This window comes from Megalopta genalis, chromosome 1 (genome assembly GCF_051020955.1).
Source record: "Megalopta genalis isolate 19385.01 chromosome 1, iyMegGena1_principal, whole genome shotgun sequence".
NCBI classification, from domain to species: domain Eukaryota; kingdom Metazoa; phylum Arthropoda; class Insecta; order Hymenoptera; family Halictidae; genus Megalopta; species Megalopta genalis.
In genome coordinates, this window is record NC_135013.1 from 1,123,702 (window position 1) to 1,141,753 (window position 18,052).

The 18,052-nt window shown below is 40.1% G+C and overlaps 1 protein-coding gene and 1 long non-coding RNA gene across 26 annotated transcripts in view; one reads left to right on the top strand and one right to left on the bottom strand.

Moving 5' to 3' along the window:
- Positions 1-18,052, top strand: part of Glut1 (Glucose transporter 1) — a 93,279-nt gene that overhangs the window by 42,597 nt on the left and 32,630 nt on the right. For 20 of the 23 annotated variants that reach the window (XR_013032567.1, XR_004491136.2, XR_013032565.1 and 17 more), the window contains 3 exons: positions 12,837-13,029; positions 15,448-15,558; positions 16,259-16,354. Coding sequence is in view for 19 of the 23 variants with exons in the window: in XM_033476772.2 (XP_033332663.1) it covers positions 12,837-13,029; positions 15,448-15,558; positions 16,259-16,354 (400 nt within the window). In the remaining 4 variants the exon portion in view is untranslated. Of the gene's footprint in view, positions 1-7,653; positions 9,105-12,836; positions 13,030-15,447; positions 15,559-16,258; positions 16,355-18,052 lie in introns of those variants that run through there. The other 3 variants (XM_033476912.2, XM_033476924.2, XM_033476934.2) reach the window with 3 other exon arrangements.
- The window catches only part of LOC117224263 (uncharacterized), a 45,006-nt gene continuing 27,078 nt past the window's right edge, over positions 125-18,052 (bottom strand). For 2 of the 3 annotated variants that reach the window (XR_013032598.1, XR_013032597.1), the window contains 2 exons: positions 1,203-1,320; positions 125-1,127 (listed from right to left, as the gene is read on the bottom strand). This is a non-coding gene — a long non-coding RNA (uncharacterized LOC117224263). Of the gene's footprint in view, positions 1,128-1,202; positions 1,321-7,425; positions 7,665-18,052 lie in introns of those variants that run through there. The other variant, XR_004491170.2, reaches the window with a different exon arrangement.

Genomic DNA, 18,052 nt, shown 5'->3' on the forward strand with positions numbered 1-18,052 from the left:
GTCGCGTGTACGCGAGTGTACGACGACGACTCGTTCACACGCGGCTCGCTCGATCCCGATCATCAGCGGCTGATCCGAATCGTAACTATCGTCGGGGATTGAAAACGTTCTCGAGACGGCCATATGCAGTCATCGGGTGTACTAAGTTATTTCGTACTGTTTTTGCACGGTGTGAACAAAATGGGAAATCGGAGGCGCGCGCTCTTTTCGGAGAAATTTTGCGGGTCGAAGCGCGCGTATATTATGCGCTGGACAATATTTTTCTCGCGATCTTGAAACGCTAGATTTACGGAGCACGAAAAACAGCTGTTTTATATTGGTTTATAAATTGTAACGATAAGACGTTTAGTCTGATTTTTATTCTGAGTGTTATTGTAACATTTGTGCCGTAAATTACATACGAATTGAACAAATATAATATAAATATAATAAATATAATATAAAAATATAATATAATATATAAAAATAATATAATAAATACAATATATAAAAATATAATATAATAAATATAATAACTCATTATATATAATATGTATTATATCACTATTAAATATATATAATAACTCTCAATAAATAACTCATAAATGTATCGTTACGATCCGTCATTTTGACGGATTCCGTAAATCTAGCGTTAACATGGATTTCGAGATCGAAAATCGAAATCGAGATCCTCTTTGCAAGGATCCCTTAAACTTCGATGTACGATTTTTTTTTAATCGTTCTAAATCGGATTGTACGAGGGCTCTGCCCGACCGAAATTGTTCGTCGTTTCCGGTTTCACGAAACGACCAAAAGAGGTCGTACGACGAGCTTCGAGAGATCGTTGCAAAGATGGCGCCTTCGATCCTCGAATCGACGGTTCGTTCGTTCTCGCGAACGGAATCTTTCCGACGGTTTCGGAGACTTTTCGATTCGCAGCACTTTCGGGTGAAGCCAGGTGTCTCCGGTTTCTCATTTGCTGCGAACCGCGAAAGCGCGGTAGGAAGAACCGATCCATGAATTTTGAAGGTGGTGGCTTTGAACTTTAACCCTTTCATAGGCACTGGAAACCATGCTTCTTATCCACGTTTTAAGCGCATATGGACCGCCTGGTTCGAATGTTCCCACAGGAACAAAGGTGCTGCCATCTTGAAAATTCATATTGAGAAAATTACGAATGGAATTTTTGTGTAAGAATTTTTATTATAATTTTTTATATTTACTGGACGTAAGCTGGCCCCTCTGGCATCTCAGAAAAAAAAAAACGTAAATCGTTTGGAACATTTTCGGTGTCCTTGATTCTTGATTCAACTTAACCCTTTGCACTCGAGTGGGATGGCTCTGTAAATATAAAAAAATTATCGTATCACGTTCTGAAATAATTTTTACCCTATCGAGTTTGTTTATATTTGAGAAATCGTTGTACGAGTCGCGAGACTCAATTTCGTGTGCGCAAAATGCACTCTGCGTCGCATAGAATGGGGATTCCGTGGGTAAGGAAAACTATCTTCTATTCAGAATTAACCAATTAGCTGTGGCGCCCTCTTTTCCGAGCGCTCACCTATATGTGTCGCGAGAATAACAAGTGTCGTTGTTAAAATATTGGATCAAGAAGGCGGTTTTATTTTATAAAATTTACAATTTTATTACTAATATTTACTTATGTTTTTTACTACATACATAATGAACGAAAAACGCAGGAAAAATCAAATACTTATAAAAGTTAAAAATTTAAATTGTTGCTGTAGAGTGGCATTCGGCAAATCAAGGCACTTTGCTCGTCGAACGTCAATATTGTGAATTTTTAATCTTAATTCTTCTAATCTTATTTTTATAACAATGCAAACCCCTTCGTGTAGGATTAACCTCAAAATATTCTAAAAATCTCGAAATTTCAGAATATGTTTTTGTTTTATATAATCATTTTTATATTAGTCAATATCGTGACGTTCTAATCTTATTTCTTCTAATCTTATTCTTTCTAATTTTATTTTTATAACAATGTAAACACCTTCGTGTAGGATTAACCTCAAAATATTCTAAAAATCTCGAAATTTGAGAATATGTTTTTTTTTATATAGTCATTTTTATATTAGTCAATATCGTGACGTTCTAATCTTATTTCTTCTAATCTTATTCTTTCTAATTTTATTTTTATAACAATGTAAACACCTTCGTGTAGGATTAACCTCAAAATATTCTAAAAATCTCGAAATTTGAGAATATGTTTTTCTTTTATATAGTCACACACACATTTTTATATTAGTCAATATCGTGACTTTCTAATCTTATTTTTATAACAATGTAAACCCCTTCGTGTAGAATTAACCTCAAAATATTCTAAAAATCTCGAAATTTGAGAATATGTTATTGTTTTATATAATCATTTTTATATTAGTCAATATCGTGACATTCTAATCTTATTTTTATAACAATGTAAACCCCTTCGTGTAGGATTAACCTCAAAATATTCTAAAAACCTCGAAATTTGTGCGAATATGTTTTTGTTTTCACTAAAATTACAATTTAAATAGCCAATGGTCGTTATTTTTCACGCGCGACGAGTATACTCGTCGAAATACTGCCACTTCTCCGCGACGAGTATACTCGTCGAAATACTGCCACTTCTCCGTGACGAGTATACTCGTCGAACACAGCTAACTGGTTGAAACAGCTTCGAGTGCGAAGGATTGAACGGCGTTCGAATACTTACGCTGCATATCGCGAAATGCATGAAAATCGGAACCGTTTTCAAGCCCCGACTATCGCATTAGAATTATTATTGTCTGTACGTCGTCGCGCACCACCACAGAGGGGAGAGTTTCGTGAAAAAAATTCGAGAGATTCCAAAATTCAACACACCCAACGGCGCACGGAGTCGGCCTCTGCCGAGGACGTTGCGTATGACCACGCGACGAGCGCCGCCACCGGCGTCTTTGAGAATTATCTGGATCCTCGACGCGAATTCGTTGGTTCACTTAGCCATCGCCGGCGCGGCGGCTCGCTTACCGAATCGCGAGTATGTACGCCGAAGAAACCGGTGAAACTATTCCAGCGAAGTTAACGCTAAACGTGCCATCGAACGACCGGGATTTCGCATTTTTCGTTCGACGATGATATCGAGGCGGTCGAGAGTCGTTTCCATCGGAAACTGTCGAATATATAGAGTGTCCCAAAAATGTCTCGCAATCCGAGAGTAGGGGATTCCTGAGGTGATTTGAAGCAACTTTTCCTTAGCGAAAATGCAATCCGAGGCTTCGTTTACGAGTTATTAACGAAAAACCGTGACCAATCAGAGGCGAGATCATTTGGCGCGAGACGGTCGAGCCAATGAGCGGAACTGGGCTCCGTGCACTCGTTGGCCGGGCCGCCGCGCGCCAGCCGAGCTCGCCTCTTATTGGTCAGTGTTCTTCGTTAATAACTCGTAAACGAAGCATCGGAGAATATTTTCGCAAAGAAAAAAGTTGCTTCGAATGACCTCAGGAACCTCCCATTTCCGGATTGCGAGACATTTTCGGGACACCCTGCATTAGATCGTTTCGAATGAAACAATGGTTTTCGGATTGTCAATGTAAGCTTTCAACGAATTCAATAAATATTTCTTTAATCGAGATACACAAGAGTAGCAATGGCTTCCTGGAAAAAGCGAAAGAACGAGAGCCAACAAAATTCATCGAATTTAAATTTCTATTATTAATAAGTTGATAAAGTATTTGTGTAACATTATTATTGTAACATTATTTAACATTATTTTACTATCGGCTAATTTAATTATATTTTTAAATACGTTCTACATTCGGGCACGTGGCACCGTTAGAAAAATTGTTGAAATATTTATTAAAATTCAATGTTATAATTTTGATAAGGCAAGGTATAGCAGTCGTTTTTTTAGAACAGGTACGTTTAGCGTTGAAACGATGGTAACGAGGCGCTGGCCGGCATTCCGTAACGCGGCGGAGATTTGTTCACCGCGGCAATTCGTTGTTTGACGGGAAGACGGCGCGGCATCGCGAGACAATTGGAAAGATCATCGAACGCGGGCCATTCGAATCCGCCGTCTCGGCGGATTGGAACGTTTAGATTTTTCATTTAATAGCTTAGCGCCTTAGGATCCTGTACTCATATTTTCCGTAGTAGTGATCTATTTTCTTAGGCTCTTTTATTATAGCGATTCTCTCTCTCTTTGCACTGTGCTCTGTTCTAATGCGATTAAAACGTAGAAGTTACATTTTAGCATTCCTTTTGGTCTCTCTCTTTCTCTCTGTATATACAGGGTGAACCGTTTAAGCGGACTCGGTGGAATATTTCGCGAGGGATTGAAGTTATCAAAAATATGTTCCTACAAAAGTTGTTTGGTATAACGGGGAAGTTGGATTATATAAACGATATTCCTGTGGGTGTAGTGGTGGGGGAGATATTGAAGTCGATTTAATATTTTTAAATGGGACCCTGTATTTTTTTAGCCATAATGTAATAGGGTTTGTTGAGACGAATACAATGATCTGTAATATGATATTATTCCATGTAGTAAAAATAACGTAAGTGAAACACATATGCGGCAGATGAACGCTAATACAGCCACGTATCTTGCGTTCATCTGCCGCATATGCGTTTCATTTACGTCATTTTTACCACAGGGAATGATACCGTGTTGTAGATCATTGTATTTGCCTCAGCAAGCGCTATTACATTATGGCTAAAAAAATACGGGATCTCATTTAAAAATATTAAATTGACTTCAATATCTCCCCCACTACTACACCTATAGGAATATTGTTTATATCATCCAACGTCCCCCTCTACACCAAACAACTTTTGTAGGAACATATTTTCGATAACTATGATCCCTCGCGAAATATTCCACCAAGTCCACTTAAACGGATCACCCTGTTATGCAAACATATGTATACATACACTCTCGGCCGCAAGTATACGGACACCTAGGAAATCGTCGAAAGCTCGAATCGAAAAGTTTTTTGGAACCTTTGAATAGGGTACATTTCGAAGTAGAATCTTTGTCGAAGAACGTTCTCACATCGTGTGTTCCTATGGCAACGGAAATGAAAGTTCCAGTTGGAGTGGTCGTCATCAGTGTTCGCGATGTTCGATGACGTTAGAAAGGCTCTTCGTTGCCGTAGCGACTATTTAATATTATTTATTAATAATTATATTAATAATATTATATTTATTTAATTATATAATTTGTATATATAATTATGATATAATATATAATGAATAATTATATATAATTTCTTTTATATAATTGTAATATAATATATAATAAATAATTATATATAATTATAATGTAATATATAGTAAATAATTATATATAATTTTTTAAATATAATTATATTTATTTCGAGAGCCTCTTGCGAGAGCTTTCTCGATGAGCAAAGTCGTTCGAACGAACTCGTTCCAATTAAGTCTCCCTAATTGACGCTTAACTTTAGTACAAAAATGGATAATTTTGGAAGGCGAGGCTCGAATATTCACATCTTCTATTCTTAAATTGTCTATTTTTGTTTGCAATCCGAGCGCGAGTTAAGGAGAAATTTCTGTATTTATAACGTTCCTCTCATTGCTCCTTTCCCAACGAACGTTCTAAAATAGCTCCAACTAGATCCAACAACCTTCTTCTTCGCGAGATCTTCCTCAATAAACGTTCTAAAACAGTTCCAAACTCGATCGAAGAACCTTTTCCATCATTTCTCACGTTCCTTCCGCAGGACCATCCTCGACGAACGTTCTAAGATATTTACGACTTGCTCCAAAGTGTGTTCTTTGATTTCTCTTGTTCCACCGACTCGTACTTCAAAGAACGTTCTAAGGCCGTTCGAACTCGTCCCGAGATGTCTATCGATTGTCCCCGTAAACTGCTCCGCAATGAATTGAAATTGACAGCGGTCGATTTCACGCGAGTTTGATCCGCGAAAGCAGAGACAAGTTTCCTATTCGTAGTAAGTCGGACGAGATCGGCTGAACCAGTGGTGTCCGGATACTTACTGCCGGGTACGTGTATACAAGGTGTCTGAAAATTATTGTACAAGCGTTTAAAAACGTGTATCGTATTCCCGAGGTTATTCGAAGCAACTTTTTTGTTAGCGAAAATGTTCTACGAGGCTTCGTTTACGAGTTATTAACGAAAAACGGTGACCAATGAGAGTCGCCCTCGGCCGGCGCTCCGTCCTCGCGGCCAATGCCGGCCTTGTGACGCAGCGGCGGTGGTCGCGAGGCCTGCGGCGCCGGCCGAGCGCGACTCTCATTGGCCAGTGTTTTTCGCGAATAACTCGTGAATGAAGCCTCGGAGAAAGTTTTTGTAAAGGAAAAAGTTGCTTCGAATGGGCTCGGGAATACGATACATATTTTTAAACGCTTGTACAATAATTTCGAGACAGCCTGTACGGATACATATTGCGAGAGACGCGGCGAACGTAGCTTTTCAACTTGGAGTTTGAAGTTGGCCGGAGCTATCGTAACCTTTTTGAATTCTCGTCGAAGTAACTTAGCGTTAGTGGCCAACGGCAGTACAGTAGAACGCAGCGTGTATAAGCTCTCTTAAGGCTTGCATACCAATTAAGAGAACACTTCTCGCTCTCTATTATTCGCGCTGGAGTACCCCGAATCGATATAGGGGCTTGCTTTATCGACCGACAAAACTCTCTCGTAGACAAGAATCAACTATCCCGAGCGAGAAAGAAGAGAACAAAAAATACCTCTTTCTTTATCCGCGCGCGAGCAAGCATTCCAAGCACCGAACATCCGGTTGTTCGCGACCACCGGGTACATACATCCGTTTTTCTCGAACCGCGTCCAGGTAATTCCCGGCCTAAGTGGCGGTGCCTCGATCGTGTTTCGGTCGCTCTTCATTTGCAAAACGTACGAATAAGCGAACGAAAAAAAAGCTAAAAAGCAAAAAGAAAAGAAACAGACAAAGAACAAAAAAAAAAGAAAAAAAAGTGAAAATAGAAAAATCGAACACACGGAAAATTAACGATACAGGAAAAAAAAAGAAATACAATTTATATCCCCGCTTATTATTTTTCTATTATAGAATTGTTTCTGTATCTCGGAGAATGCAATGCAAGGCTTTGTGCCGTGCCATTATATCATTTCTACATTATATGAATCACACTCGCTCTAGTCCTATTCTTTATACATAATAACACAGTCCCCATCGGTCGTAATAAGTATGTAATGTTATCGAGAGACATAGTATACGTTTTTTCCTTCGACGAAAACATAACGTAAACATTGAACCACAACAGCATATCATGTGACATTCGACACCTCAACGCGACACATACGAAACAAAAAAAAAGAACGTAAACATAACACACACGCACGCACACACACACACACACCGCCATACGAACAGTTGATACACGTAACAGTGTTTTTTTTTTCTCCACGAGTCTCTATTTTTGGCTGCGGCGCTCGCAGGCTTACCACTGATTGCTCATTCCATTCGATGTCATGTCACGTTCTTTCGAAGTCGGGTACACAAATAAGCGAGCAACGCCGCGCCGTTGAACGATAACAGAGAATATCGACGGCGGGAAGACAAAAGGCCGCGCGCGAACCTCGTTTCCCACCCGTTCGCTGCAAAATCACGCACCCGAACTTTAAATGCAAGCAACATCACGATTCACGATCGTTGTCTTCTCACACCGTTCTACGTCCGTCCGTCCGTCCGACCGTGTGCTCTGTGTGTATGCGCGCGCACTCAAGGGTGGGAGGCGAGACGACGCGCCGCGAGACTCTCACCGTGACAGCGAATAGCCCAGAATCGAGCCGAGTCGAGTCGAGTCGAGTCGAATCGAATCGAATCGATCGGTGACGACCGTGGACAAAGATGATCGCCGCGTATCGGATCTGTCGGCGATCGAACACCGCGCGATGATAACAAACAAACGCCACGGCGGAAACCTGTTTGTTCGTTTCTGTACGCTCGCGAGAATAATTTCCCTTGGACCTGTGTACCCACCGGCTCGATATTTAATTACGCTCGTTTGTTCAATGTGGCTCGTCGTTGTTACTTATTTGTGTGCGTGTCTATTTATTATTAATTACTCACTTCATGAGATCATGCTGATTTTTTGTCAATTATTTTGCCGAATCGAATATCCGTATCTCTCTCGCGCGCGTTTCGAGAATAAAAAAGAAAAGAAAAAAGGAAAAAAAATGTAGAAAAAAAAGATGATCGAAGCAAGAACTTTCTTTGTGTCGAGAAATAACGAAATACGAAATGTCGAGTACGATTTGTACGATATATATTTATAGAGACAAAATCAGAAAATCAAAAATTGAAAAAAAAACAGATTAGAGACGAACGGATTCTATTGTAAAAATATGTGCGAAAGATTTAGAGAAACGAAAGTGATGGTCCCATTCAAAAATTGCAAGCTCGCTTGTGGACGCGGGCGACTAGGCAGGGGTGAGTAAGCTGGCGGCGCGTCGCATACGAGCGATGCGTGAGAAAAACAACCATAATTTGCCGAGAGACGAACTTACGGAAATTTACGAAAAAATACAAATTATGAGAATTATTATAATTATTAAAAAAAAAAGAAAAACAAAAACAAAACGGTAACGATAAAGAAACCAGGCAAAAAATAAATAGAAAAGAACGAAAAGCTAAAGAAACCAAAAAAAAATAAAATAAAATTCGGTCTCTCTCTCTCTTCTCTCTATATGCACGTGACGAGCCCGGTCCTTTTTTAGAGAGAATTCGGACGTCACGTGACACTAATTCGAGCGACTATAACACACCATTGTGTGACATTTGATCTTGACTGAACCACGACTGTGTTTCCAAACTAGGTAAAGTTTTACAGAGTGAGTGAGATAAGAGGCAGGGGCGGGCGTCGTCGGCCTTTAAACCCCCCGCCGCACGTTACCCCTCCACCTTTGGTTGTGGACCCACTTGACAACAAGCTGTGCAATCGTTCAGAGTCAATTGATTGGATTTGGTGGATAATCCAACGTACGTACAATATGTCGTGAACAAAGCAAAGAACAAATAGATCTGTGAGAATAAGACGATATACTGAATCAAGAGGAGTGAGTGGGGAGGCATAGAGGCTACTGTAGTTTCGGAACACAGCCATGGTCTCCCTACCTCCCAGGTACATGGCAACATCATCACTGCTCTTTCTCTCTCTCTCTCTCTCTCTCTCTCTCTCTCTCTCTCTCTCTATCTATCTATCTATCTATCTATCTCTATCTCTCTATCTCTCTTTCTATCTATCTATCTATTCACACTTTCTTTCTCATTCGTTTCAGCCATTTTGTTCATTTGATGCGCCCTGCGCCACGTTTCACCTTCGTTCGCCTTCGTTCACCTTCGTTCACCCGGATCCATCAACAAACGATCCTTTCGTTCTCGTCTCTCGCTCTCTTCCGTTTCGTTTCATTTCACTAAGGTCATTGAAATATTCCGTTCGAATGCGACATTCTGCGTTCATCCGTTATTTTTCACTGTTCACACCGTCGCTCGTGTCCTGCGTGAACTTTCCTTCCTCTCTCTCTCTCTCTCACTCTCTCTCTGTTTCGTTTAACCAGAATATTTCAGATATTTCATTCGGATGTCATTCTTTCTCTTTCTCTCTCTCTCTCTCTCTCTCTCTCTCTCTCTCTCTCTTCTTCTATCAACTATTGTTCATGCACCGACCATAAGGACAGCGACGGTGTCGCTAAAGGATTCGTAAAGGGAATCGAGAGTATCCGCCATCTTGATAAGCCACGCTGGGCTTCCAATTAACTCTTAACCTCTTAACCCTTTACACTCGAAGCCGAATTAACGCAAAATTGAAAACACTTTCTCCATTTTACATGACCTAGTGCATTTTATGAAATTAAATAATGTGACTCGTGCAACAGTTACGCTTGCAACAGCTCTTTAAACATAAAGAAATTTGATTAATAACATTATTTCGAGACGCGACATTTTGGCATTTCGGATACCGTACGCGAATATCTATTGGACTTTTGGGAAACCCACTCGACCACTACCGAGCTGTTCCATGCGACGCTGAAGCGTCGAAATGACTAGAAACCGTGCCGTTGCAATTGCAAGTTGCTTGAAACGCGAATGAACGCGTACGAGTTTCCTTTATGCGTGTGTAGTAACGCTGTGCTGCCAAGATGGCGGATAGTCTGGATACGCTACTCTTTCGTTTTTTGTGCCAACGAGGTGCTTATGGTCCTTATGGTCCGTGGGTTCACGTGTCATTTTTCGCTGTTCACACCGTCACTCGAGCCTTGCGTGAATTTTCTCCCACTGTCTCCCCTTCTTTCTTTCTCTCTCTCTCTCTCTCTCTCTCTCTCTCTCTCTCTCTGTCTCTCTCTCTGTGTCGCTCTCTGTCTCTCTTTATCTGTACCCTCCCCCCTCTCTCTCTTTTGTTCTCTCTCTCTCTCTCTGTCTCTCTCTGTCTGTCAGTACCCTCCCCCCTCTCTCTTTTGTTCTCTCTCTCTCTCTTTCTCTCTCTCTCTGTCTGTTTGTATCCTCCCCCCTCTCTCTCTCTTTTGTTCTCTCTCTCTCTCTCTCTGTCTGTCTGTCTGTCTGTACTCTCCCCTCTCTCTCTCTTTTGTTCTCTCTCTCCAACTGTCACTGTCTCTTTCGTTCACGCCTACTTCAGTTCAGTTCACCGTTCTTTCGTTTCGAGCGTTGATTAAAAAAAAAATCACCGGTTTTTGCTTGGCTGTGCACATCGATCGATAAGTTTGCTAAATCTCCACCACCCCCCCACCCCCACCCCCCGACCGAGAGATTTCTGATCGTTCTCATTTTACTTATTCATTGTCTACACGGAACGTTTTTACGATCTGTACGAGCATCATTCGAAACATTATATTTGTCTCTCTTTGAACCCCACTTGCACATACGTCCCCCCCCCCCCGCATCGTGTTCTCTCGTAGACCTTAGACGACGTCGCGTGTGCCGCGAAGCTCTCGCGGCGGCCGATTTACGGGCGACGGAAACGTTATTATGTTCGCGTACGCGTAATCGTAATTAATTTGCGTACGCGTAATCGTAATTAATTTACGTACGCGTAATTGTAATTAATTTGCGTGCGCGTGACAATATCGGGGTCGATTCGCGCGGGAAATAAAATAAAAATAAAAGATGAAACGAGAACGATAATCAAGTGTCGTGCGCTGTCGCGTCGCGAATTGTCATTGGTCCGAACGGCGAACCCCGGGGCCCCGGGCCCCGGGGGCCCCGCCGCGCGTACATCCGCGTTAGAAGAACGCGGGGACTAGTTTTCATCTCTCACCATAATCACAAACTTCCATCCAATGTGCACAGCTCTGACAACTATATTTAAATGTGTGTATATAAATAGATATATATATATATGAAAAAAAGAAAAAAAAAGAAAAGAAAAATGAAACGTAGGTATATATATATTTATTCAAATATATATATCACCGTAGTGTTTTTCACCCTGACACTCACCCACACACAGTTTTAGACCTGCTTTTAGTGGCGTTTGTACATTGTGCTATATATATATTCTTTCGATTCGATATATGTTATATTACTCTCTTTTTAATATATTTATATTTATATATTTATATTTATATATATATATTATATTATATTATATTATATTATATTATATTATATTATATTATATTCATTCTTACATAGACGGACCATGGTGTATACATATGTACATAAGTCCTGTATCTACATATCTATATACCAATTTTGCTCTCTCTCTGTTAAACATGCTGTTAATCGTGGTTTATATTATTTGTATACCCGACTTGTGCTTCCCTTAGCTGCCGAGCTACCGCTGGCTCGCTGACGATCATTCTCGAGGCATCCGGACGAAAAAAAAAAGTTGCCGGCAAACGCGCGTCCACGCTGCACCCGGTTTCGGTTATCGTAGCGATTCACGGTTCTAGTTTGCTGTTCCGCCGTGCTCCGGGCTTGAATAGTGCTTTCCGTATTCCTCACTCGCACGTGCCGAATATTAATGAGGCCTCTAAGCACGCATAATTAATAAATAGAAACGAAATCATTCGATCGTGCGATCAATCAATCAATCATTCAAACGATCAATCAATCAATCATTCAATCAATTAGTCAATCAATCAATCAATCAGTCAATTAACCAATCAATCAGTCAGTCAGTTAATCAATCATTCAATCAATCATTCAATCAATCAACCAATCAGTCAGTTAATCAATTGATCAATCGATCATCCAATCAATCAATTAATCAATCAGACAGTCAATCAATCAATCAACCAATCAGTCAGTCAATCAATTGATCAATCAATCATCCAATCAATTAATCAATCAATCAACCAATCAATTAATCAATCAATCAATTGATCAATCAATCATTCAATCAATCAATCGATCGATCGATCAATTTCCCAATCAATCAATTTATCAATCAAACAATCAATCAGTTAATCAATCAATCAGTTACTCCGTTACTCTATTACTCAGTTACTCAGTTAACCAATTAATCAATTAAACAATCGATAGATCGCAGTACGAAAGAACACAAGAAATACGAATATACGAAATATACGAAATAGTATAAAAATAATAAAACAGAGCGCGGCGCAGATACGACAAGATCGCACACGGCATAACAATCGAACGTGCGCGCGCGTACAGTATAGACGCGACGCTAACCGAGGGCTCGGCAGTTTCGCGGCAAAAAAAAAGTTTTAGTTGGTCTTTCCGTTTAGGGATACCGTACCCATTCTAGGCATTCATAGTTTTCTAGCCTTGATCGTGTCTAGTGTCTGTCAATGTGCTCGACAATGTCGATACCTTTGGTGAACCGGGGCGAGCCAGCGTGATTCACGTTAGGGTATATGTGTGTGGGCAGTCTGCAGAAACAGGTCAGCGTTATGAGTATGAACTTGAGTGCCAAGCTGGACGAGCTGCAGCGGGGTGACCGCCAGCTGGAGACCACCGTCGCCCTATGCGAGATCCGCACGCAGCTGCAGGAGCTCACCAAAAGCGTAGAGTCTTGTCAGAGCGAGGTCAGCGAGGTCAAACGGGACATGGTCGCGATCAAGGTATTGTCGATCTACGTCCAAACGAACCGGGAGCCCGCTCGACGATCATCCGGCTAGCCTATCCCCTCTCCCACGCACCGACAGAATCGGACCAATACGGGATGTCCCAAAAGTCGCTCGCGATCGGGATCGATGGATTCCCGAGATCATTTGGAGCAACTTTTTCCTTAGCGAAAATGTTCTACGAGGTTTCGTAAACGAGTTATCGACGAAAAACTGTGGCCAATGGGCGGGGAGACTGGCCGGCGCGCCGCCCTCGCGGCCAATGCCGCGTCGCGCTGGCTGTCTGATGCAGCGGCAGTGACTGCGAGGGCGGGGCGTCAGCCGCGCGACTCTCATTGCTCACTGTTTTTCGTCGATAACTCGTAAACGAAGCCTCGTAGAACAATTTCGCTAAGGAAAAAGTTGCTTCGAATGATCCCAGGAATCCTCGTGTCCGGATTGCGAGTGATTTCTGGGACACCCGGTGAACTCGGGTCGTTCCAAGGCTTTTGAGAACCACAACACGAAAACAACAGTATTCCGGCCGTCTCTGGCCAGATTTTCCGCTGATATTGACTGGTTGCAAATGGAATTTCGGTTTTCCAAATAGCAAACCTTTCGAACTATACAATTTGCACGTTGCGATTACGTTCGATTCTGCAGAATAAAATGCTGTAGAATCGACGAAATGCTTTTCGATTAATCTAGAATAATCTTTGGCAAGAAGTGACCGTTCAAGGGGATGACACCCTTGAGTTATTTAGGTTCCAATGGGCAATCCATCGGTAATCGAGAATTCTTCTTTTTCCACAGGTGATTGCAAGAACTTGTGTCTCAAGTTGTTTGTCGCAGCTGTTTGTCCAATTTTTCCTATATTATTTGCCAATACTTCCAGTAGCCGAATAATACTTCAGCTTTATATTATCTAAAGTATCCAATCTTCATCCCTGAATTTGCTCACACATTTATGCTTCTTATTTTATATAACCTTGAACAATTATTTAGCACAATTTTGTCCAATTGACATTCTTACTTTTTATTCGGTTTTCCATCTTGTACCAGCAGCGTATTCCTCATTACTTGGAAGTATAATACCGTAATTTTGGGACACCCTGTATATAGAATCAAATAAAAATTCTGTCGCATTATTGCTATACTGCGGATTTTATGTGTTTACTATAAAATTGACTGCGTTAAATTTTGAACAGTGAAAAGATAAAAAAAGATTAAGAATACCAATGCATCGTTTTCTAATTATTAAAACTATCAACAAAAGAAATCATATTCTATGCAGCTCCTTCCTCTGTATTTTACAAGTGATGCATAAAATTTTTATTTTGCATGAAGGTCCGCGGTCTTGTTATTACCCACTCGATAAAATCGTGGAACGGAGAAATAAATGTCCGTGCAACCCTTGTATCTTGTTACCAACGGAAACAGTCTTTTTTATCGTGCATAAAGACCCGCCGTTGTACAACCCCTGGCAAAAAGTATCCGATCACCTTTTAAAATGCAATAACGTTTTTCAATCTGGTCCAAGCGATTTGATTCTTTTCTTAACTGTTCAAGGGACTAGTCGTCGCGACACAAAATACTGCCATTTCTCTGTGACGAGTATACTTGTCGTGACACAAAATACCGTCATTTCTCTGTGACGAGTATACTCGTCGTGACACAAAATACCGCCATTTCTCTGTGACGAGTATACTCGTCGTGCCACAAAATATCGCCATTCCCCTGTGACGAGTATACTCGTCGCGCCACAAAATACCGCCACTTCTCTGTGACGAGTATACTCGTCGTGCCACAAAGTATTGCTATCTCTCCGTGACGAATATACTCGTCGTGCCACAAAATATCGCCATTTCCCTGTGACGAGTATACTCGTCGTGCCACAAAATATCGCCATTCCCCTGTGACGAGTATACTCGTCGCGCCACAAAATACCGCCACTTCTCCATGACGAGTATACTCGTCGCGCCAAAAAATACCGCCGCTTCTCCGTGACGAGTATACTCGTTGAACACAGTGGTTAAGAAAAATTCGATTAATTTAGCAGAATTTTGAGAAAAGTCGTCGAATCCAAAAAGACGAACGAATACTTTTTGCCGGGATTGTACCGTTCGTTCACCATTCGAATACGATCGATCGCGGAGAAACCGCCGCTCGGTTTCGAATCTTGTCGAATTTCGTGTCGGTCGCGTTCGAGTTGGTCTCAAAAACTTGTGGAACAACCCTGTGGCGCGTGCCGGAACGAAAACCGCCGATCGAGACTCGTTCGTTCGGCATCCGACGAGCGCACACGACTTTCGGAAAAACGCTTTGCTCCACTTTCTTCGCACTCGTGCTCCGGCTCTCTACCGGTTCGTCGTAGTTGACCCGCCCGCAGATGTGTTGTTTCCACTTTGTAAACTATAATTTCCTGATCCAACGCAGCACGAACTCGATACGGTACAGCAGGTGAAAGAAGAGATAGAAGAGTTACGAGTAGTAGTGGATCGACTAGAAGAACACTCCCATCGGCGGAAACTTAGACTTTTGCAACAGGTGATCCTTGTATCTCGAACGAGTATGCTTAGTATTCCTTTTTTTTCCTTTTTTTTTTCCTTTGGCGTGCTACTTTTTATTTTACACGGAGAAAGTATGAATATATGTACCGCTTTTGATGGCTGCTTTTTTTCTACGTACGCCACCACCTATCATCATCATCATCGTCGTCATGATCGTCGTCGTCGCCGTCGTCGTCATCGTCGTCATCGTCATCGTCGTCATCATCGTCGTAGTGATCATCATCGTCGTCGTCATCATCATCATCATCATCATCATCATCATCATTATTCTCCATCGTGATTGTATTTGTTTCGTTACGCTGTCCCGTTTCGTTTCGTAATTAATTATCGTTGCCCGCCTCGTTTCTAGCGTATGTTTTTTTTTTATAGTACACCGTCTACGAATATTTTGTAATAAACCAGTCCGACATTCTCTGGCGTTCTTTTATTTATTATCCTTTCATCTCTTTATGATTCTCGTTTTTTTTCTACCTCTCTCGATCGTTCGAATGTATTTTTTGATTTATTTGTGACACGCCTGCGATTGTGTTTTTTCGCTTGCTGCGATTTGGTTTGTTTTTTCTTTATCGAAAGCGATCGTTCCTTTTTCTTTTTTATTTTTCTTGTTTTTGGTATTGCTGTTTCGTACGGCCGTCCGTCGGCTCACGTGTTTTAAACGTTGTTCATGATGCTTTCAGGGACTCACACTTTTCCTGTCGTATGCAATACTGGCTGCGGTTTTAGGAATGTTGCAGTTCGGATACAACACCGGGGTGATTAACGCGCCGGAAGTGGTACGTTACCTTGGAAAAATTGATCTTTCCGCGTGCGCGTTCCGGGTCATTCAAATTCGGGGTTATATGTCAGGGTTATTTTTCGAAATATTTTTTGTAATATTATTCGAAATATTATACGTAATATTTTTCGAAATATTATTCATAATATTGTTCAAAATATTATTCAAAATATTATTCGGAATATTGTTCAAAATATTTTTCTAAATATTATTCAAAATATTGTTCAAAATATTATTCGAAATATTGTTCAAAATGTTTTTCAAAATATTATTCAAAATATTATTCGAAATATTGTTCAAAATATTTTTCTAAATATTATTCAAAATATTGTTCACAATATTATTCGAAATATTGTTCAAAATATTATTCGAAATATTGTTCAAAATATTATTCGAAATATTATTCAGAATATTATTCGAAATATTATTCAAAATATTATTAAAAGTTATCCACGGGCGAAATCAGCCGAAGGGATGTTTTTTCATTTGCGATTCAAAGTAGTCTTTGTTAATAGCAAGGATAATTAAAAAGGAAGTAGAGCAATAATTTTTGGTCGTAAGAGACAATTTTTTTTCTAAATTTGATTTAGAGAGCACGGAATAATGAAAACCAGTTGTAAGAAATAACAACGAATTAATTCACAGGATAAGATTCGAGTGATCGGTAACAAATGACAATAAGAACAACATCCTTCTGTCTATGGATTATTTAAATGCACCACAAATATTCGAAAAGGTCGCTCTCGCGACGACTAAATTATTTCAAAATGGATTTATATATATATATATATATATATATATATATATATATATATATATATATATGCAGATATTTATATTGATAGATTCGATTAACTCTTTGCACTCAAAGCTGTTTTAACTTCAAAACTGAGCATCTAACTTCAAAAATAGCATTTTCATTTTTTATTTATTATTATATCATTATATTATTATAAATTGAGTTTATTTGCTTGTACGGACGTGCATTTTCTATTTTATTTAATTTTTTTATAATATTATTTATTTATTAGTATTTATACCATTATTTAAATTTCATTTAAATGTAAATCAATTTAATAAATGTAAAAACTGCTTGAAAAAATTAAACAGCAATTTTCGGTGGCGCCTTAGAGCCACCATTCCAGTGCAAAGGGTTAAAATGATAAAAAAATCATTAACGTCGAAGGTGTATCAAGCGGTGTTATAAATGAGTAAACATAAGATTTGTATTACTTACTCGTAAAATATAAATCTTGAACATAATGTTAGAGTTAAAGATAAATGAATCGACACACCATCTGCTGGAGAAAAAAACATAGAAAAATCGTCCTAACGAATATAAAATGTTAAAATCAATATTATCAATGTTACAAAGATAATCGTATCATGGACCTATTTTATCATCTCCTTAGATGTTGTTGACAGCCGATCTAAGAAAATTCTCCGAGCTCGAAGCGTCAATTTTGCAGCGTGCACATCCCGAACATATATGTCTCGCACACATTTATTCTATACACATATCGAACTTGTCGAGTAGATCGATAAAGAAAGCCGAGCAGTCGACAAAGATGTCTTTGTTACTTGCAAGGAGAGGTCCCCAGAGGCGAAGCCACTTTTTCACGAGATTTGGCACGGTGACAGAGCTCGTAAAGCCGAATCCAAAGATACCGGGTTTCGCCGGTAGACGGCTCGTGGT